Source organism: Pavona decussata, unplaced genomic scaffold (genome assembly GCF_977016875.1).
Source record: "Pavona decussata unplaced genomic scaffold, jaPavDecu1.1 SCAFFOLD_11, whole genome shotgun sequence".
Taxonomy (NCBI): domain Eukaryota; kingdom Metazoa; phylum Cnidaria; class Anthozoa; order Scleractinia; family Agariciidae; genus Pavona; species Pavona decussata.
The window spans coordinates 1,078,684-1,102,040 of NW_028145434.1; the positions used below are offsets into that span (position 1 = coordinate 1,078,684).

The 23,357-nt window shown below is 39.4% G+C and overlaps 1 protein-coding gene across 3 annotated transcripts; it reads right to left on the reverse strand.

Annotated features, from left to right (window-relative positions):
• Nucleotides 1–3: 3 nt before the first annotated feature.
• LOC146488095 (uncharacterized) lies at nt 4–23,357 on the reverse strand. 3 transcript variants are annotated; one of them, XM_085121169.1, is made up of 17 exons: nt 23,337–23,357; nt 21,632–21,750; nt 19,021–19,438; nt 17,683–18,107; nt 16,009–16,143; nt 14,574–14,609; nt 13,770–14,111; nt 13,559–13,588; nt 12,791–13,132; nt 10,914–11,243; nt 9,502–9,886; nt 8,058–8,479; nt 6,567–7,157; nt 5,136–5,179; nt 4,635–4,726; nt 3,536–4,054; nt 4–1,369 (listed from the first exon to the last, which is right to left on the reverse strand). In XM_085121169.1, the coding sequence occupies exons 2-17, from the start codon at nt 21,708–21,710 to the stop codon at nt 832–834; spliced, it is 4,728 nt and encodes a 1,575-aa protein (XP_084977295.1). In that variant the 5' UTR covers nt 21,711–21,750; nt 23,337–23,357; the 3' UTR covers nt 4–831. The 3 variants fall into 3 exon arrangements, with proteins under 3 accessions (XP_084977295.1, XP_084977285.1, XP_084977275.1); XM_085121159.1 differs by having other exon boundaries at nt 21,632–21,753; nt 23,337–23,356; XM_085121149.1 differs by lacking the exon at nt 23,337–23,357 and adding an exon at nt 22,041–22,278 and having other exon boundaries at nt 21,632–21,753.

Below are 23,357 nucleotides of genomic sequence, written 5' to 3' on the forward strand. Positions count from 1 at the left end.
AGTAACTAGGCTGTGTCTTGTCAAAGGTCGCCCAAATCCATACAAATCTCTAAATTTTCCGATTTTTGAAAGCCTTCTACATTGTTGCAATAGAACGACAGAATCTCAAACTTGGCAAACTGACTAATTTTAACATGCTCTTTCTTGTGTTAAAGTCCAATTTCTGATTAAATTAAAAACTCATCCCCAGCTTCCATTTGAACTCCAGAACGGGCAATTTCCTCAGTCCTTCTTTTATACAAAATATTCCTCCGCATAGATACATGCAGGTACGATGGGAGAGTAGGAAATGAGGCCTGGGAGAACATTTCGAAAGGAGGCGTTCCATTTGCACATCGTCTATTTGTTGTTCTCTATATTCCTTTTTAAATGTCTCACTTAAAGGCAATAACACATCATGTTTGCATATACAGGATTTTGAAATCTCTCTTTTCGGTAAAAATGCTCGATCTGAAACAGCTAAAACCTCGTTAGTCTAAATAATTTGTGGCAAATTTTTTCTAGCTTCCGCAGTACAGGTGTACACGCGTTGGTGATCCGCCGTTCTAATTGACTGAAATTAGTACTTGTATATAGGTTTTGTCCAGTATTCGAGGATTGTATATGGCACATTAACGCATCTATATTTAGTATGATACTTTCTACAGCAAACACTTTTGTTTTCTATGGCTTCACTTTCAGACTACTACTAAAACATCTCTAGGTTTCAATCTCGAAAAGGAAGCTGTTTAAAAAACAAATCAAAACGTTAGACCTCAGGTCAACTTAAAGCTTAATTTATAATACAAAAGTATTAAGATATGTACAATGCGTTAACGGAAAGCATGCCTTTTACGTTTCTGAATCCTTTCCAAATTCTTCGCGGTCTTCTAAGTGAAGCACCAACGGTAGTTCCTTCTGAATACTAGCTTCCAAGGGTGTTTCTGAATCCTTATGTCGTTCCACCACAGCATCTCGGAAACCAAAAGGATCTTCTTTGACCTTCGTGTTTGCAACACTTACAATTGAAATGCTGTTTCCAGCATCATCCCCGCTGGTATCTCCTTCCATTTTGCTCTCCTCCCAAGGTACTGTTCGATGGCGGCCAAAAGAACTGTTACTGCTTGATCTATCCGTGGCAGAGCCGGCACGTTTGCCGTCAACAGAAGGGAGACTTTCTACGTCGATGGCGGAATAAACCGGGTTGCTTATGGCACCAAATTCGCTGATGTCCTCATAAGGAGAGAGAACAATGGGTGGAATGTCATTATAAAGTCCGCCATCAGCCATCCCAAAACCGTCAACATTGTCGTATCCCGGATTCTCAAATGCAGTGGTATGTGTCTTGGGCACATCCGTATTTCTTTTGTACGGAACAGTACCTCTCACCCTGTTGAGAGAGAAGAGTGGTTTTAAATGGAACGAACGGGTTCCTTCCAATTCATTCTATCAGTTCACGTTTGTTTGTTTTCGTTTATATTAAGTGCATCAGCACTGACAATTCTAAGCACGGGTTTATATGAAACGGACCTACTTCCACACTCCAGCCTTCATAGCCCAGTATCGCACCAGTAATGCAGAGGTCTTGAAATCAAATCGCCGGGAAAGCGCTGACATTTTTATCTATAACTTGCTATTGCATAAATTTTGTTCAACTTAACAGTGCATATTTCTTCATCTCTGCCTCTATTTGCCGTTAGAGAAATAATTATTTTATAATCGTTACCGAAATACCTAACATTATTTGTTTTGTGGAAACAACCCCTTCACAAAATATCTTTTCTCTGTAACTAAAGTTACTGGGTGTTCTATAGAGGTGAAACTACAATCGTGGACAAAACTTTTAAGAAACTGTTAGTCAATCTCCGAATTCGAGCGCTACAATGATACGTCAACAACACAGCCCCCCTCCCCCCTCCCCCCTCCCCCTCATAAACGTTGCGCTGCCGCTGAAATAAAGGCTGGGTCATCGTCCGGCCTTCAAAGCAACATTGAGTTAGGGGGAGGGGGAAGTGAAGGTTTAGTACTTTCCAGGCGGTGTTTTATTTAAAGGGGAAGTATCATGAGAGATCGATGGGAGATATCGCGGTGATTTTTGGCCAAAATTCACTAACCCTTTAAACTTTGAACATTGTGTTAATTAATTTCTGAATCGCTAATTTAAAGAAATGTTAATAGTGATTCTAAGACGAAAGGTTGAACCAAAATATAGTACCACCGACGATTTTTAGTACGTTACAACAGCGAAATTTGAAAACGTCCGCCAGACGTTTTCAAATTTGAACCCCTCTCTTTTTTGGTCATCTGCCGGCAAAAATATCCTTGGATAGTTTCTTTGCATTCTAATAGTCTTTTAATGGAATTTTGTCTTTATATCTTGGCTGCTATCAACCGAATAGCGTCTTTCCAATTTTCGATGTGTTACTAAAAATAGCGTGATACTCTCCTTTTAAGGTAGATTGAAATATATGCGTAAAATTCGCAGTTTTCTCAACGAGTTTTGTCCACGATTGTAGCAATTATCCAACTATCTCTCTGTCTTGAGTTAGTTCGCAATATCATTTGTAACCATCAACTCAGTTTGGGTTTGCATGCAAAGGAATTCTTAGGAAGTAGTTCAAATCAGGGGAACCCAACGTTTTCTGCGGTGGATATCTCTTCGGAAGGCCTTCGTAGGACACAAACTGAACGATCTGGAAACACAGGTGACAATATTCTAAGTATTTTGCCTAAATAATCTCCTTGGATGACCCTGTCATCCAATTAATAAAAAAAATTTTCTAAATAAGAAGCGTAGACTTCCGAAGCATCTACATGTCGTTGTAAGCTGAGTGAAATGTGTTTTGAAAGAAAAGCTGAGTAACTTTGTGATATGCGATTGCCATTGAATAGCAGCTGTACGGGTGGCTTGGCCTTTTTGTCTTGAAACCACAATTGGCTTCTTCATCAGCTTAATCGCTGATCATGCTGTATTACACCATTTCGGTCGTCTTTCAAAATGAAAGAACATACCGTTACCGTTTACTTAAGTTTGCGTCAACGTTTCGACGTCTTTTAGACGATTCTCAGCTAATCTCCGATAGCTTCCTTCACCAGCTAAACGGAAGCCAACAATTGTGAGATGACGAATTTACAATTGTTGCAACCGAACGCGGAACTCGGCATGCACAGTCTCGCCTCCCACATCGAGTTACTGTATTCTAGTCTTCGACATGTTGAAACCGGAAAGCTATCAGAGTTGTCTAAAAGTTGTCTAAAAGATGTCACAAAATAATAAAAACTTCTGGGCCCAGTTGTTTGAGTTAATCTAAGCTTATCCTGGATTAAAGTGAACTGTGTTCGAGTTTAACGAGTACTTAGGAAATAAAGATTCTTCAAAAAACGTTTTGTCCCTCAGTTTTGACTGTGACGTTTCTTTACCACAAGTTTAAAATTAGCCTTTAAAAACGTTTTTAAAGAGCGAGTTCAAAACCTCGAGTAACTTGTATTCGTGGATTTTGGGGTGGTAACAGTACGTTTCCTAATACGACAGAATTAAAGGTTTACTCGTTGTTACCTGAAATACCAGATTGCCAGACCAATCACCACGACGATAACAAGTATGGACACTGTCGCTCCTCCAATAACCCCACCATTGCTGCCTGCCTTGCTAGCAGCTGTTTTACCCGGACCTCCAGGCGCCAGGCTAGCTGATCCAGTCGTTGCTATGGCCCGAGATGTTGATGTTTTTATAGATATTGATATCTGTGGCATTGTTGGTGGTATCGTTGTTTGGGACGTTTTTACTGCCTTTGATGTTCTTCTGTACTGCGTGCTCATTGGCGATGCCGGAAATTTGGGCCCAACGCTAATCAACCTGCCTCCGAGGCTGTGACTGATATTTGGCGATAACTCCAATATGATATGGCTCAGGTCGTCATTGGATACAACAGCAGGTGAGCCATCGGACATTATGTTAAAAACAACAGCCAGTTCTGCTCGAACGTTTTGATCGACTTGCTTAGGTTCCATTACTATGACGTCTTCAGGTTTGAAAGTAGCCATTCTTAATGCTCGTTTTCTCCTTGTTGCACCCCTATAGCAGAGGGAGGTAAGTTATAAAGGGTCAGTCGCATTGTAGTTGCACACGGCAAACCTCTAATCATTGCACAGAAGTAGAAACGTTTTAGCAACCTGTAACATTTGTGAATGATTGAGCAGACCATAAAATGGACCTCAAAAATTGGTGTAAGATACTCGCAACTCAGCAAGTGTACGTTTATGTGTTTTCAGAGGGCATTCTTCTCATACCCCTCCACCTCCCCCCCCCCCCTCTCCCCTTCCCCCTCCCAACTCTCCCCGTCCTCGGATGAAATTAAGAAAGACGTAACAATTGACGGTGTAGTATACGGCTTGTGAGAACAACAGGACTGCATCGGCGGAGCAAACAAGACTGGCCCTGAGGAAAGCTCGAGCAAGCAATGCACCAGCAGACGTTCCCCTTTTCCCTTGTCCCAAGTGTCACCGAACCTTCCGGAAAAGAATCGGCCTTTTCAACCATCTTCGCACCCACGGACAACCCAACGAACGAACGTACAGTATAGGGTACCATTCGGTACACCGAATAATATGAAGGTATTATCTATAAGTATGTTAACTATATTATGTCCACTTACTGTGACTGAGGAATTGGGCAGCTGTCACTTTCGTCCTCACATAGTGTATTCAGGTGTTCAACTACAAGGAATTTCAGTGCTGTTTTGTTGAACTATGAAGAAATAAAGAAACGTTAATACGAAATGTTTTGTAACAAAAATTATCCGTCAGAGAAACTGAAATTCGTAGATTTTTCTTGTTACAAATCTTTCAGTTTTATGAGCTACAAAACCTTCTGGACCAATTCATTTCTTCATGTAAAAGTAGAAACATGCTGCAGCCAAAAGAAAAAAAAAAGCTTCCACCAACAGCTAAACGAAAGAGGTTTGGTTACAGTACGCATTCCGTGAAAATATTTATTGAATCAAACTGTAAAGAGTGACAAATATAACATTATAGAAACCAAAAATATATGGGAAATGTGGGGGAAAAAATATGGGAAATGTAATTGTATACCCCACTGGCAACAGTTATTACACTGAGCTAAGAAAAAGTTCACCGTTTGTGCCACAATATCTCACCTGATTTATCGGTATGTTTATCACTATCACAACTACTCCACTACCTGAAAAAAATAAACATCAATAGCATGACACAACGACAATTTAAAGTTGCACCCAATCATAAATTTAATGCCTTTTTACCAGTTCTCTCTTTCCAGTTAAAACTGAGTATTGGCGAGTTGTTAGCGGAAGCACACTAATGAGGTGTGAGGAGAAGTGAGAAAACCTTTTATGGAATGACAATGTGAATATGAAGGGTACATTTGAATGTTGTGTCGCTAGCACTAAGGACACAAATGATCGATCAGAGAATTAACTCTGCAGTGTATATATGTTAAAGTCTTAAAGTGAACCCATGAAATTCCTACTGAGCGTTAACCCTCCAGGGGGGGTACTCGGGTATATTTAATAGTGACGGGGACGTGCGAAGACCTTTTTTGGGTTTGAAATTCTCGGCTTGGGACTTTTTTTGGGTTTGAAATTTTCTGGTGGACTATTTTTGCCCTTAAGATTTTGGCGAGGACTTTTTTCGGGGTTGATGAAAATCGTGCCCTACCATTCTTGATTTTACGCAAAACGATTTCACTAACAAGTTTAAATCGTGCAAATAAAATGACAAGACAAAGACAACTCTCGTTAAGTTATAGCGGTTTATTTGTTAACGATCAATCATCTTGTATCAGACTTTTTTTGGGTTACATTTTTGGCTGCTGGACTTTTTTTGGGTTTTCCTTAGCGTGACGGGACTTTTTTTGGGTTTCAAAATTTGGCCTCATTCGCACCTCCCCGTCACTAATATACCCGAGTACCCCCCCCCCCCCCCTTCCCTGGGGTTAACCGTAGTACGGAAATAGGAGATCGCACGAGGTAAAGAAAAAAATCTCTGACCTCGGCGAGAATCGAACCCACCACCGCCGGATTTGAGTCCTCTGCTCTACCGATTGAGCTAAGAGGCCAGACGGGAGCAAGTCTTTCGTAATAATGGTGGTAATTGCGGCAACATAAATGTGAAGGGTACAATGAACGTTGTGCCGCCAGCACTAAGGACACAAATGATGGATCAAAGAATGAACTCTACAGTCATGTTAAAGTGCTAAACTGAACCCGTGAAATTCCCACTGAGCGTTAGCCTTTGTAAGGAAATAGGAGATCGCAAGAAGAGAAAGAAAGAAAGAAAAAAAAAACGACCTTTAGCGCTTTAGCATACCCTGCAGAGTTAATTTTCTGATCCATCGCTTGAGTCCTTAGTGCTAGTGGCACAACATTTATTTCCTCTGATTTGAACGAGAGGCGCAAACCTACCGTCCTGGATCATGTGATATTATTTTAGTTCGGTTGAACATTCTTGATTTTCAATACGGATGTTCACATGTCGGGTTTGCTATACTTGAATAAAAGTCACTCCACTCACTAGAGTGCCTTTTATAAATTGTAACAAACTAAACTTACTTATGTCTATTGAGCAGCGCCGACCGACGAAATATCCTATGCACAGGCATTTGTAGCTGGTACCGTCCTCTTGACAGCTGCCTCCATTCTTGCAAAGCTCGTGAACGGAACAGAGATTTGGAGTGGGATGAACAGAAGATGACATAGAAGCACTCAAGAGTGGTGTGGTCGTCGCCAGTTGCGACGGAGACGATTTCACTTTGGAAAGCGAAGAAGATGCTTTGGTGTTGGCGGAAGGCATCGTAGAAGAAGAAGAAATGGATGACGCACCAGTGGCCAAAACTGAGGATATTTCTGCGGTGTGAGCAGAGAGTGGTGATGTGGAGGGAACGTCAAGGTTGGTAAAGGTTGACGGGACACCAAAGGAGGTAAGGGATGCCAAATTAAATGATGGTGAGCTTGAAATTGAGGACAAGATTTGATTTTCCGTTGTGCTGAGAGAGACGGACATAGATGTGGTAGAAAGTGTTGAGGTTGGTATCGTCAGGCATGGCCCAGTAATTTCACTCGGGCAGAGGCAACTGTAACCTCCAGGGTTTATTAAACAAAGTTGGGCGCATCCGCCATTGTCTTTGGCACATGGATGGTCGGCTAAAAGAAAATTAATAACTATCAATTTAGAGCACATTAGATAAACTTTATGCACCCAAAAGCAAATAGAATCATTCAGTGATATTAACTTTAATTAGAGAATTTTAAGCACATCTGGTTAGTTAATGAATGCAAAATCATTTTGGCCCGAGTGAAAATGAAGTGGTAAACACGTTGGAGTTTCGATATAATAACGTTGGTAGTTTGACCCTGACCATGGTCTCCGCATTTTTTGCCTTCTCGTTGAAGAAATTTAGTTAAATGTTGATGGAATAACTTTTCATCTCAGCCGGAATGTGTGAGCAGTACTCCTGAAATTCTCCTCAAAAACCATTTTCTTTTTCGTCTCCTTTCTTTTCAAATACACGTAACCTTAGCCTAAGTCTAACCGCAAATGATCTCCCCACCCGTGGGCATAAGTATCAGGCTTGACGGGGGATGGAGTGGGTTGAGAGCTACAAAGGTCCGATACTCAGGCTTATCGTGAGCATGCAACCGTTTTGAGGAAAGAAAGGAGATCCATAACCAAATACTCGTTGCTGCCAAAATTCCTCGTCGTCGGTTGGTTGTAATCTTTCGCCAAGCGTTCTTTGTTCATAGTTGTTAGCCTACTACCCTCCTGAATAACTTTCGCTAATGCCAGAAGGACCAAGATACAACTGAAAACTACTTATGTCAAATGCTGCAAACGGGCAGTGTGAGAGGAATATAATCTTTAGAAACACTTATAAATCCAATATCTGGAATATTAGAAAAGCTCGATGCTTTCTTTTGATATTAGACCAAAAAAGATGCCTTAAGTATACCAATGTGAGAACCTTGATCAATGACAAGCGTATACAGTTACCAATTCCATGAAAAATTGTAAAGTAAACTACTTTCGGCCAGGAAGCACCCTACCTGACATCTCGTTAGCTGCAGAATCGTGAGCACTTAATCCTTTTGGAAAAGAAAGAAGATCCATGACCTCATACACGTTGCTGCCATCAAAATTGTTCGCATTCGCCTTGTATATGGCCCCACCAAAGGTCTGTGACCCACCACCAGTCCAGTAAAGAGTGCCATTGAACAAGGCGATTCCAATTGGTCCGTGAGGGCGATCAGACAGTACGGAGAGAGACATTAAACTGCTGAGGTTTAGATACTTGACTAGGTTGTTGTTTTGATCTGAAAAGTACATTCGTTTGTTGTCTTTTTCCAATGCTATGTCAATAGTTGTTCCGCTGATTGAGGACAAATTCGCCAAGACTACTTGATTTCGTCCATCCATGTCAGCGCGCATTATCCGCGGTGTGATACCGGTTGTTGTAAAGTAGATATGGCTGGGGAAACAAGAGTTCAATAAAAAGGTGACTGCAATTTTGCACATTTTTGATAAAAACACTTTATATTGTCTGCAGTAATATTTCCAAAAATGCAGCATTTTTTCACACTTTCTCCCTTGAAAAATCAACAGTTGCACGTGAATCCGTTATTACCGCTTCGGCAACTATGGATCCCCGTTTCGGGTTGTCCATGTTTTCTACCCTTTTAAATACTTTTCATGTGTATGTGTGTGAGAGAGATTTTCCTTACTATCATTCTTTTATTTATTTCTGTTTTCTTTTCCTTTCTTTTCGTTTTTGTTTTGTAAATACTAAACAACGCTCGATAACACAATCCAATAAAATTACTAGTGCGAGCATTCCAAGACTTCAGCTGGATCTTGCCCGCGAACCCAGACAGATTTGTTGCAAGACCTAAGCTTTGTTTTCTTGCGACCTAGGTCGGTCCATATTGGGTAAAATATATGCCCTCTGTCTTGAGTTAGGCCCAAGGCAGTGTACTCAAGACCTCGGACACAGTATTTCCCAAGGCGGAGAACCCTGCCAGTGAATAACATACAGTGTTTATTAATGACTGTAGCTTGCTTAACAAACGAACAGTTACAGAATCAGACGCGCTAATTCCAATTACAGTGAAAATTCTCCATGCAAACAAGATCATCCCATATTAATTAAACATCTCTGTTTCTTTTCAATTGTATTTTTAAAATTATATATCTTTTATTTATGTTACTATTATTATTAGACATGCATATTATTGAGAATGATGTATTTAATCAGTAAATGAACCTAGTTTAATGGCCTTAGCTCCCACGAGTCTCCTGTAGCTCAGTGGTAGAGCATCCGAACTAGTAATCGGAAGGTCTTAGGTTCGACTCCTGATAGGAGCACTCGGATTTTTTGCCGAGTAGGCCTGTGTTATTTACTGATTAAATACATCATTCTTATTTATTCACCAGGCTTAACATATTCCATCACATTATTGTTTTCACAAATCACCAGACATCACTCTTTCTTACCCAGCTTTGCTATCCAAAGTAATTCCGTGAACAGATATCGAAGTGATCAGAGGTGTCTGGTAAGAGCCATCTAGCTTTGATACCTTGATTCCATTTCTGTCTGCAAAGTAGAGATTTTGGCCGATGAAGTCTACTGCAATACCCGTCGGAGAGGACAGCCCTGTAACAATAACTTCTCTCGAGCTCCCATTTAGGTGAGCGCGAACTATGGATCCTGATTGCTCTGTCCAGTAAGCCTTCCCTTCATTGTAGTGAAATGCTATGTCCTGTGGCTTACGTGTCTCCAAAGCCAGAGGCGCTCCTTTCACCGGTAACCCGGCGTCAAGAGAGATATGATAGATTAAACTCCTTCCAGCCTCGCAAGCCAGGAGAAAATTCTTTGATTCTTAAAAGAAAATAAATAACTATAAATAAACTATAAATAAATAATTATAAAGCATGTTTTTGTCACAGTGGTTTAAGTTTATGAGGTACTAGTTCAAGGAATCTTTGTGCTGTTAAAGTGTTAGTTTTCTTACAAAGTTTTTACCGAGTTGCGTGTTGTAACATTGCAGCCTGGCAATGTCTTAAACTCATTTTTGGCAACTTTCGTGAATGTGACCTGTTTAACTCCTAATGTAAATATTTCTGATTAGTTTTATAAAGTACGTTAATTTTCCAAAGTTGTTTAAGTTTGATAATTTAATAGTAATTAATAGCTCTTTTTTTAAACTAAACCCTAATTGGAAGATGGGTGACTGACACGTTAATTATTGATTGATTGATTGATTGATTGATTGATTGATTGATTGATTGATTGATTGGTTTAGTGATTGATTGAGAGCTGAGATATAATTTGATAACGATTACAAAGATCTTATTTGCATTGAATGTCCAAGGTTTTCACCTCAGATAATAAGATCATTATTTTAATTACAACTATAGCAACATTTCTTGAATTGAATTGGCTAAAAACAGCCATGATTACATCGTAAAGCTGAATAATTGGACAATACGCGCTATCACGCTTGCTGTGATAGGACAGAAACTTTACACTATAATGTGCTCTTTTTACACATATAGTCGCAAATAAAACTGTTCTCTTAGTTTTTGTCCTTCGAAACAATCTTCCTTTCTATTTTTCGACGATGATTGTCCACAGAATATGACTATTTTGTAACAAGGCTTCGTGTTGTCCAATTCGTTAGTAGTCATAGTCGTTATTGAAAAAATCGGATTCCAACTATGCGCTCGTCCAATCTCGTTACTCTTGCGATTGCTTGAAAATAACTACCGTCCTAATTGAAACGTGCAATGGACTTTTGTTCTAGCTTTCCTCCAAAAGACGATCACATGGGGACTACATGTACCGCTTATGTGTGTCGATTTATGCTTGTTATACAGACTAGCGTTAACTTTTTTTAATTGCTTACCCAAGTTCGCTGTTTCCCTCTCACAAATCACAGATGCATCTTCGTGGTGATCACAGTTATTGAAACCCCAGTCCTTGTGAGCACACTGTACAATAGAAGTTTCGTTTCCAACGCAATGAACGTTGCTCAGCCAGATTTTTCCGTTCCCCCTGCCGAAGAATGCTTGCCTGGGGGCACGTAACGCTCTTGAGTAGTTTAACATTCTGCAGACTACATCTGCATCGTGAGTATCCCAGTGGTCATCACAAACTGTTCCCCAGTGGCCGTCACGGAATATTTCCACTCGCCCTTCGCTTTCTCTTGCTCCGTCTGCCAGTCTCACAATTTGGTCTTAAAAAGGTAATAAAAATTATTACATTCTTTATTTTGTAACGAATCAGACTGTCCACTCCTACAACTTGAGAAATTCATCAATTGATTTGCATATTCCTAAACCTAATTTGGAGATCGCTGAATGTAGCCTTCACTATAGAGGATCTGTCACCTGGAATAACATCCCAGTCGAAGCAAGATTTCAGGGTAGCTTAAAGTGCCCCTAACCCTAAAATTTGTTTTCTTGTGGTAGATTTCCATATCTTTCAAGAACTCATTTTCGAAAAAATTTTTGAGAAATATTGAATCCTTTTTATTTTACGAGCGCTAAAAGTTACTGAAATTTTTAAATTTTTGCGCCCTTTAAGCCCCGCTGGACAAAATTTTCTCTCGTGGGCTCATTAGGAACGAGCCAATGAGAAGCGTCCGATATTTGACACTGTGACGTAAGAAAAGGACACCAGAAGGATTCAGAAGGGAATCTTATGAGGGGTATCGAATGGTCTTTGCGAGCATTTTGCGAGCATGCGACCACTGTGTTTATTTTTGCGAGCACGAGCTGTTGTCAAATTTTTCTTGCGAGCAGCGAGCACTTTAGAAAATACAGATGGCGAGCAGCGAGCACTTTAGAAAAATAGAGATAGCGAGCAGCGAGCACTTCGAGTACTTCGTAAATTTTCCGCGAGCTGGAATCTCTCTTTTATTAACAGGATTAACGAAATCTCGAGCAATCGAGTACATGTTAACGAGAGTGCGAGCATGCGAGCAGTTGCAAAAATTTTGCGAGCACGAGCAAGCGAGCACCCGTTTAATTTTTGCGAGCAATTCGAGCAAAGGCCAATTTTTGCGAGCACTTTTAAATTGAATGGGACCATTCGACACCCCTCTTATGCATGCTGATTCCTTTCTCTACATTTCGAGAGCTACTGCATCCAAAAACCACACATTTTCCAACCATTTTCTCTGTTTACAATTGAAGCATTACCGCGAATCTTCGGATATTTTTGCACGATGTCCTTTTCTTACGTCACGCTCCATATTTGGCCGAGTGGGGGACTAATGCGAACGATAGGTGAAAATATCGACAAGACTGCCTTCACTTCTAGCGCTCGTAAAAAAAAAAGGATTCAATATTTCTCAAAAATTTTTTCGAAAATAAGTTCTTGAAAGATATGGAAATCTACCAAAAGAAAACAAATTGAAGGGTTAGGGGCACTTTAAGTACTTTTAAATCCAACTTACTAAATAATAGGAATATTTTACATTCAATTATTGTAATTTTAGGGTATATAATTTCAAATTATATTAATTAGCACGGTTTACAGGAAGACCATTTTAATTTCTTGCAAATGTAAATCACTGTGATAACGTGTTTAGATAAAGATGATGATGGTGACTAACGTTACAATGGATGATGTTTTGATATTTTGGATTTAAAATAACCATGCACTTAGAAAAAGGCTTTGATTAAAAACAGGTAAAACTTGCCTCGTAATAAAAAGGTTCTGAGAAATAGTATTAGTCATATTGATATTCAGCTTTATATGCTTGATAAGAAAACTTACCTGGAGTTGACAACGGTGGATGTTTGCAGACTACACCAACATCTTCCCTGTGTCTGCAGTTGTGTCTTCCCCACCCGCGATGACGACACGCTGCGATACTCTGCTCATCACCAACACAATGAACATCATCCAGCCATATTTTTTCGGGAACTCCATAGCTATTGTAAAAGCCACAGCACTGCGTACTCAAAGCTCCCTCGGGGAAGTTCATCATTCGGCAAATGACGTTGGCTTCCTCGATCCCCCATGAGTCATCGCATATTGTTCCCCAGGTTTGGTTAAGATAAATTTCAACTCTACCCTCATACTGAGTGTCTCCACCTTGCAAGCGTACTTTAAGCTCTGTTACGAGAGGAAAACTTAATTTACACTAAAGACAGACCTTTCATCATTGAGCTGTTTTCATCAGTGATTGTCGTAAAATCAAACACAAAAGTAATAAAACTAGCCAATCACAACAAACGTAAACAACACACTGGGTCAATAGGAAGAGTTTCGGTACATATAAAAGAGAAATACGGATTTGCAAAAGCCTCGCGAAGCCAATTAGCTGCTCAGAAACTGAACGACTTGGAAAATGGAACGAAGAGTTCATTATAAAGTTTAATAGGAAACGAACGGCTATTAACCTTCAGAACGGTGCGTCAACTTATAGAAAATAACATCCTTTAGCAAACTACAATTCATACTTGAGATTATTTAATCAGTGGTTGAGAGACAGAGTTAAAGCTTAGCAAAATGTTACCGCAGAAATGAAAAACCACATACCTGGGTGTGGTCCAGGAGCCAAAGTTGGTTCTGAAAAGAAAATAGTGTTGGCCACGTTAATTCTACCCCCATTAACCTACCAAGCATGACCGCTGTAATTAAATAAAGCCTTGCTACCCGATTGACTTTTTTCTAACTCATCTAACTCGTTGTTTAACAGAATCCTGATGATTGCACGAGGAAAGGTAAGTTTTAAGCAAGAATTCAATACCTTCATAAGCAGGTGTCGACTCGCTCCAGCAGACCACACTGGCATCTTCTGAATGATAACAGTCATGCCGTCTCCATCCATCGTGTCGGCAAGCAGCAATCGTGGACTCATCTCCTCGACACTTCACGCTGTCCAGCCAAATTGGAGAGTACCACTGTCCTGGGCCAAAGAAGGCTCTATGAGGCGCAAATTCTGCGCCTGAATAGTTTAGCATGCGACAAATGACATGTGCCTCAGACAGGCCCCAGTAATCGTCACATATTGTTCCCCACTGTCCATTGTAGAGCACTTCAACGCGACCTTGTCTTTTCACTGCTGAGCCAGCCAGACGAACTTGGATGGCTAAATGCAAAGAAAAGTCTATATTTATATTTATTTCTTCCCAGATTTCATCTTCATTTAGTTAAGCTTGTCCAAAACATATCAAACGATAACCTTATTCTGAGGGCCTTGAATTCATACATGCATCTAAAGCCCTGGCTGTTTGAGAAGCACTGATACTCTTGATATCTTGTTTCATACCAATGAAACCAGAGGTAGCATTTCGTTCTGGTTATATGATTATAGCCGTTAACCTCAATGTATGATCTACAAAATGAAATTTATTGCTCATTTTTTGCTATGCCTATTTCGTTGTCTTTTTATCAATTTATCTTCAATTAAAAACAGAAGCTGGAATTTTCTGTCATCTCCTGGAAATAGCAACCGTGGTAAAAATTGCCTCCCTTGCGCAGGCAAAAGTTCCCTTTTTTGCCTAGTAGTGATTTTGCTTAGAAACGATTGAACGAGGTTCACGTGACATACCTGGAAGTGGTGGTGACTGGGTTGCGGCCGTAGACTCTGGATGAAAAAAAAAAAATACAGCGTGATTGTCATCGTCTTCTTCCAGAAAGTTTAATAAGTTGAAGTATGCATGTCTCAAAAAGTCTATTCCGATATATAATTTTTCTGCATTTGGAGACTTTGATCTGGATGTTTTAAGGAAGAAGCAATTTTTTCGTCTAAAATCAACATTGCTAGATGCAGTTTAATAAAAATTTCAAGTGAAGGCGAGATTGTAGTAGACGGGTCATTGAGTATAACTTTTTTTCATCATTCAAAAGATTTGAACTTATGTCAAAGTTGTATGCCGAATGTTCTCTGAGGGGCTATGGTATCGTGTTAGTAAGACTCAAATAGTAGTTTGCACATCGCACTTTAACCACATACAGCAAACATGCTATTTTTGACAAAATGAGGTCAAAGCCAAGGGTCTCTTGATTTCTTTTTACCTGCGAATAGTTTTACTACAAATTCTGAATGGTTTATCATTGCCCCCCCCCCCCCCCCCTCCACCCCCCACATTAAGCGTGTTTGAGTTCCTGATCCTAAGGAGGGAACATTATGCCCCCTTAGCCCTCTTCAGTCCCTCTCTTTTGACGCTGCAAAAGCAATTAAGCTACGGAATCGAAACTTAGAGGGCACATAGCATGTGTAGAAGACTCCTTCATTTGATGCCCACAAAATAGGACGATTGCATCACGTGACGTTGGAATTAGATTGCTTCATTTGTCGTGCACCGTCACCATATTGAACCTATTTTTTCTAAAGCCTCAGAAAGTCGTTCAAATTGACTCAAAAATAATCAAAGCAAATAAAGAAATCCTAAAATGAGATAATAAATTTGTTATTTATGACGGCAAACTAATTTTTTAATGAAAAGGTAAAATAGTCCAAATTTCGAGAAAACATGGCTGCCACAATCTTATTGCCGTGGATACATCAAGTCGAATGAATAATAAATTGTTCTACCAAATTAAAAAGGCTATCTATTTTCGAATTCTGCGCCGGCACTTTGCTGTCACTCCCCCACCCCCTCCCCCAACCCAGACTGAAAAGAGCTCGTAATTAAATGTCACTTTTAGTCTATTATTTGATTTGGGTCTTTAAGCCACTCTAGTTCCAATAGGGTGGTTAAATTCAAGCTAGTCTATAGATTGAATGAGGTTTTGACATAGTGGCCTCAAGCTATGGGAAACAGCAGTGTGAACTAAATAGTGGCCTCAAACTACAGAGAGGACGGACTGTAGTTGTCTTTTATGTGCTGCAATTTTACCACTAAACATGAGTGGTTTTTAAAAACTGACAATTTAATTTAATACCTGGTTAAAAAAAAAACACCAACAACACAGGCGGAGTTTACTGCCTTTTTTTTCACGAAATGTTTCCTGTTTTAAGATTTTTGAAGTGCTTTTCTTACCATTCTTACAAGTCATCCCATCTGCACTCAGAGTAACGCCTTGTGGGCATGCGCACTTCCTTCCTCGTCCAGGAGTTAACAAACATAAATCGCTGCAGTTCCCATTATTTGCTGCGCATAGTTGGCTTCCAGGTGCTGTAGAAATAACGAAAGAACAATAAAAAGTTCAGTAATGTAGGGAGATAGCTGACTTTCAGTAGTTTTCTTATTCTGGTCATATTAATAATTTCTTTTTCGATAAGTACTGCATACTTCCTTAATGCCTATTATTCAACGGTGAAATATTAAGGCCATACACGCCAAGCTCTGACCGCAATAATGAGAATCAGTTCTTCCTTTCATGTGTCTTATTATCATTTCTTTCTTTTCATATCCTATCATATCATTTTTCTTTGCTATTTCCTAGTTTAAATTATGTTTAGGAAGAACACAATTCTCAAAATCCGGATGGTCTCCACCGACTGTCGCGGCGGAACAAGACGATTTAAACATACAGGACGCAAAATTAGAGTTTCATGTCGACGAACTCAATTCCAGCATGGTAAATTAAAGATAAGATTGTAGATCCGAATTGGCGAAGTTACTAAATGAAAAATGAGCTTACCCCGAAGGAGAAGAGCCCTGTTCAGTGCTTAATACGCCTGATAACTTTACTACGTTATCTGACTCGAGCCTACCTGTTGCTTCTACAACTGGAGAAACATTCACATTTGGAGAAGGCGATATTTTATCCTCCTACTTTGAAGAAGCTGATTCTTTTGACTGTTGTTAGCAAGACGCCTTCTGGCAGAGTTCATTCTGTCGACTTGTACTACATATGGATTTTACTCTCTATCATTCCAGCTTGAAATCTTTCTGAATGAAATATCCTTACTACTCGATTACGGCCTAGATTTTCTATGATAAAATAGGAAGATTTGAAAAAGTAATAAGAGGTTTATTCAACGTATACGTGAAAATGAAACGAAATTTGAAAAAACTTGGCCTTGACTTTTTTTTAAAATAATCAAACATTGAGTAATTAATATCATCTTGATTGCCCTACTGTAGTGTGCAGTAGTTGGCTACAGTTTCGATTAAATTCGTCCAGTAATGAAAAATATAACATGTCGAAAAAACAAAGTGTCGGAAAAAAAATATATTCCATCACATTTACTTCCATGTCGATAAAATTATAATTATTGTAAGTTACAGATGGATGGCTGAAAAAATTTGGCTAACTTGACACTGTGATCATCTTTCAGTGGAAGAGGCCATCATAGCCAGGACGGTGAAGAAAAAGGGGTTCTACTCAGTATACAAACATCTATTATTGATTCATGTTATTTCTTTCAAGATTTTGTTGTTCGTCCTTCGTAGTCGAAGATGACCATGACATCTCTTAGTTAGTAGAACTGCTTCGGTGTGTCCGGAAGTGGCTGATGAGGCCAATCCGGGCGAGGAAGCCTCTCCCACAGTGGGTAGGCGTTGTGCTGTTGGTGCTGATGGCTCTGGCCTTGCGTGCTGCACGCTTCTGCTCGGCTTAAGGGGACCTACGCTCCTCAACTGTGCTTTACAATACAACACAATATACAATAGCTTTATTGATACTCTCCTGGTGGGGCTTTTCAGGTTTGGAATATCGAAAGTTTAACTTAAGGGTCTTTACTGTAAAAAGAATTGATTTAAAGGTACCTGTTGGTTGTCTGGAAGGGTCGGACACCACAACCCCTTCCAAATTGTGCGGAGACAGTCCATTAACAACCGTCACACTATTAACCCCCGAATTCTTGAAAGGAAACCACGCAATTCCGTCCTTGTTCTCGTCAACCCATAAGAGTTGGTTTTGAAAGATCGCCAGGTCGAATGGGAAATATGAGTGATGAAGGATTTTTACAAGTCGTCTAAAATTCTGCCCATTGAGACCCACCGAACTTACGAGGGTGAATGCGTAGTGAAGGTCGGTCCAGTATACACGGCTTTCACTGTAGTCGATAATTAGATACAAAGGTACTCCAAAAAATGAACGCGATCCAACCAGCACCCGTTGATTTTCGCCAGTTAAATCTGCGCGCATTATCTTCGGTTCAGCGTAATCGTAGTCGCACCAAACCATGTATCTAAACAAAGGAAACAAACGTTGACATATGACACGAAGATTGAGTTTGCAAACCTAAATAAAAGGATAAAATATTTTTATTTTATTTTGCACCTCTCTTTTCTGCATTGTGTGGACAAGTTTGCAGAGTTATTTTAAACTCAAAAAATCCCAGTCGGGACACGATCTTTCAATTCTTAATAAAAGAAATGCATTCATTTGTAGAGCACTTTGAAAACAAAACCGAAGAACGTCAGTAAAATCGTCGGCAATAGTATGCCAACTGATGCCCACCATTAGGGGAAAATGGACAAAATTAAAAGGTTATCAACCACCCCTACAACACTTTTTCGGTCTTGTGTCTTATGCAGATATTCTAAATGCAAAAATGAATGATGAAACTTCACGATGAAACTCTCTCATCATGATCGTCTTCCCATTTGGTAACATACTGAGTGAGATGCCAGCAAAGCTATTCTCGAGGCCTAAATCCGAATGTATGCAAAGTCTTGAAACGTTCTAAAGGACGCTGGGAAATGCTCACCACGATGTTAGGCTATACAGTACACTTCTACTTGTGCCTTCACAAACTGAATGATAATGAATGAAGATGACGACCATGATGATGGTAGCAATGATGGTGTTGATGATGATGGTAAGAATGATGGTGAAGGGTTAATGATGAGAATTATAAAGATGAAAGAGATGATGATGATGATGATGATGATGATGATGATGATGATGATGATGATGATGATGATGAAGATGATGAGATGTAGGAGTAGGAAGAGGAGGAGGAAGATTTGGGGGGTTGTGGAGGCTAATGAGGGCAATAGATAAAAAATTGCTGGATGAATTCATTTTCCAGTAGATAAACATAGCTAGTATGATGTAAAGACCAAAATGCATGAACATATGCTTGGTAAATCACATACCCGGTTGCTGGATCAACTGCAATCCCAACTGGAGATTTCACGTTTTGTGTAACTAAGGTTCTCCTAGAGCTCCCATCTGCATTCGCCACCTCTATCCTCTCATACACGTAATCCGTCCAGTAGATGAGACCGCTTTCCCATTCAACAGCTAAGGAATAAATTTCTCCAATATTCTCCCTCAGAATAATCTTTACTTCTCCAGACGTCAGGTTCATTCTGTTTATGGTCCATGCATGGGTATCACTCCAGTATACAATTTTGTTTCGAACATCTATGTCGATGGCTGCACCGTTTGCAATGTTTGAGACCACTTTGTCAACGCTGGGATTCGGTTGATCCAGTGACTTTATTGCCAGACACCTAATGCTATGGTCGTCAATAAAGTAAAGGCTGTGGTTCTCTTGACAACAATAGATGCCTGTATAATAATAAAAACATAGCTTTGGTATTGCTTTACATCTTTATACCGCGAACTGAGTTTCTTATTTATCTGAGCATGTCAATAAGCGTTTTTATTATTCCACTATGACGCCATTTTCCTAAATAAGGTCAAGAGAACGCGCAAAATACAAGACCGTAATACACTGTAGTGTCCCGTTTTGACCGGTTTACAACAGAGCGAAAACGGGCAACGACATTTCCTCGGCTTTCTGTGTTGTTTACGTCATTTGCACGTGCCATATACTGATAGACAGCTGGATGGACAGATGATGCTGGGTAGTTCAACACTCTTACCAGAAAAGAGAAACCAAACTAACAAAATCTTTTCGTAGTGGAATAATAAATCTCTTATTCGATGGTTTTACATTTAATACGCGCAGACATTTTGCTCATTGCTCGTATTTTTCCTCGCCCCTTCGGGGCTCGGAAAATACTCCGCAACTCGCAAAATATCCGTTCATATTATATGTAAAACCATCGAATAAGATGTATGTACCGTATATATACTGTGGGGTCATCATTTCAGCAATGTCTAAGGATGGTACGATAGTCCTCAAACTTTTAGTGAGGCCACTTTCTAGTCATTATTAGAAGACACGTCCAACATTCGGGTCTAGATATCGATGGATGGTCATAGTGTTTAGCGCCTTGGATTTACGATAGAAGGCCAATTGTTCAAGGTTGGCCTTTTCGTTGCTTCTTGCCGATTTTTTTTCCTAAGCCGAAAAATAAACTTTACCCCACTTTGTATCACGCTACCCAGTTGTATAACCGAACAACGAAAAGCCTTTACTCAATTATTATTATTTTATTATTATTATTATTATTATTATTATTATTATTATTATTATTATTATTATTATTATTATTATTATTATTATCAGAGCACAAGGAGTGCTCGCGCAATCTCCTGAGCCAGAGGCTCATGATAAAGTGCTTGACAATAATGGTCAATAATCCCGATTGAAGTGGAATTTGAAAATGTTTGTTTTTGAGGAGTCAGGGGAAAACCGCATTACTCCTCGAAATTTTTGGTAAGGGTTAGTGACGTCCGTTTCTTCAGATCCTGGAGTTATTTCAAACCAAACCCCATATCGATTTGACTAAAATCTTGACCATATCTCATTTAACAAATCTCGGCTCTATAAACAAGAGTGTCAAGAAGTTTGCCCGTCACGCGCTCCAATGCCTTTGTGGAGTTCAACGTGTGGTTTCACTTGCGTCATTACATGCATATAGCTAAAATAAGAGCCAAATATAGAAATACTAACCATGTATCAATACCAAAATAGTTATAATTTGTATTTCCTATATTGAGTTGAGTATTTTTCCAGATAAAAGACCCCTTTAGTTGCTGGCCATTTAACATGATTAGTTCATATTTTCTGACAGGAAGTTAATGTGAGTGTTTCACCCATCTCGGTTATCGGTTTTAACGTTAATTTTCTTTTTAAAATCAGCTCCGATCAAGAATCAAACCCATAAATCTTAGAAAATCTTGGAGCCATTTTCAATGGTCGTCAAAATACAGTTAAATAGCATAGGACATTTCCAAAGGACAGAACAGAAAATAAAATGTCGACTCATTTCTTCAGTCATGAATATTAATATAACGCAACAATTACGTGACCACACATAATTTAGTGATTCAGCATCTTTTAAAAAAGCAACAATAATTATAATAATAAAAGTATGAAATAATCTCAAAGTGTTATTACGTTCGCCCTACTTCGGATAATTTGACCTCAAGCAAGTCACTACCTCCTTGCACAATTCCTATTCCTGAGCACTTGTATTCGTGACGACCCAATTCCGTTTCCGTGTGATTTGCCTAAAACATTTGGACTGTTTCCTTGTCAACAAATAACTTCATAATAGAAAACTTTGTTTCTTCCATGTGATACATAACCATGGAAAGATTCTTAATTTTTTGACGAAAAAAAACCAAACTATTACCCGACATAAAAAGCCCATGCAGTATTAAAAAAGCGTTTTAAAACCGTGTCTCTACATTCAAACACTAACGAAACTATACAATTTATTAATTTACAAAATCTGTGTTTGTTTTAATTAACAACTTGCTTGCTTGGTAATGCTAACTTAGGGACGTTTTGTACCGGCAATACCGATGTAAAAGGATAAATACCTCACAAACCACCGACAAACTAACCTTGCATAGTGCAGGCCCAAAGTACAAGCACTGTCAAAATCGCCATCAAGCGATAACCAATACAACGATCGCCCTGCATCCGGTTGCTGTTACACTTTCCAAGTACTCAAGACAAAATGCTGCTGAAAATCAAACAAAGCGAAGGCTTAGACGCCTAGACACGTATTGGTGGTATGTTCCCTCCTCTTGGCCATTTTATGTGTATGATCGATTAACAGCGCGTCAATGCCATCAAAATATGTGTTTTGTGAATAATAACTACAATACGCTCAAAACCTTGGAAAGATCGCTGTATCTCACAGTAGTCAAGACTTCTAAACCCGTTCACAAGTTTCTCAGGATGAGCATTCCGAGAACTTTCTGCTTGTTAGCAATAACTGTCAAAACACGGATCCCTTCCTCTTCTTACCTCTTAAAAATCGCGGCTAGTGTCATCACTCAAATAAAGGCCGCAGTTATGTCAGATACTTATAGAAACCATTTTAAAAGAAGTACATTAAGCAGAAGCGCTGAAATGTGGCAGGTTGCCAGCTAAATCTACCGATTAAACCTTAGTTGTTTAAATACCGTTCAAAAGACTGATGAAGCTTGGAAAGGCCTCGAGGCAATCTCACTTTTTAGCGCAAATTGACATCGGTATTCCTCGCTATTTATGATTTTTCTCTCAGTTACTCACACACCTGCTTGGTTATTAGGATCTCTATATCAATTAACAAACGGAACACTTTGTTATGCACAGACATCGCATGCAAATGTGTGATTACCTAACACCACAACCAAATACACAAATACTTGTGACAAGCTGCCATAATTCGTGCTTTTTAAACACTCTTAAAATAAAGCGAGCTACTGGAGAAGTCGAACTCATAATAATCTCAGTTAATTGATATTCATGAAAACTGTGTTTTTGCGACGGGATAATGCTTATCGACCTTATACGCAAAATCACAAAGTTGTTAATATAAATTGAGACGAGTTTCATACAATGAGTCGAATCAAGAGGGGATACAGTTCGGAACCAGCATTCGCTATCGACCATATTATGACACACAGGCCAGTTCGCGAGATTGATTTAGAAGATCGAAAGTTCTTTTTAAAATTCTTTCGATTGCCGTTTGAAGCCATCGAGCTTCCTTCCACAGCAGACTAAACATTCGCGAATTCTCGTTGGCAAATTCCAAATTGAAGCTATTTTCACACGAAAAATTCCGCTTATTTACTTCCTGCGTTACTGACAACGCATTATTTAAAAAAACAACACTTGCTTGTTAACTTAACACACGATCGCCGAATGCAAGTTGGTTTACGAAACTGAAGGTGTAGAAAAAACCCACGCTCTGTTTTCAAGAATGTCGCTAACAGTTGATGAAAATCTTTACCAATAAACGGATTGTTTGGCAGCAACCTTTCACTGAAACACACCAAAAACAAGTTTGTAAAATTAAATTGTTGTAGCAAGACGCCTTTCAACTTGATGATGTGTCCAAGCAGGTCCAAGCAGGATGATATGCTTCGCAGTATTAGCTTAACCGGATGTCAAGTCAGTGTAAGTTTGCCAAGAGAACTCGCTAAAACTCTACTGAAAGTTATCGACTAGCTCTTTAGACAATGTACTATGACACCTCTAAACAGTTCTTTGTTTTTTCCTTTATAGTTTAGTTCAGGCTTAGAAAAGCCATACGCTGTCGTTTAACGCTAGTCTTACCTTCCCTTGTCAGCTGCTTGA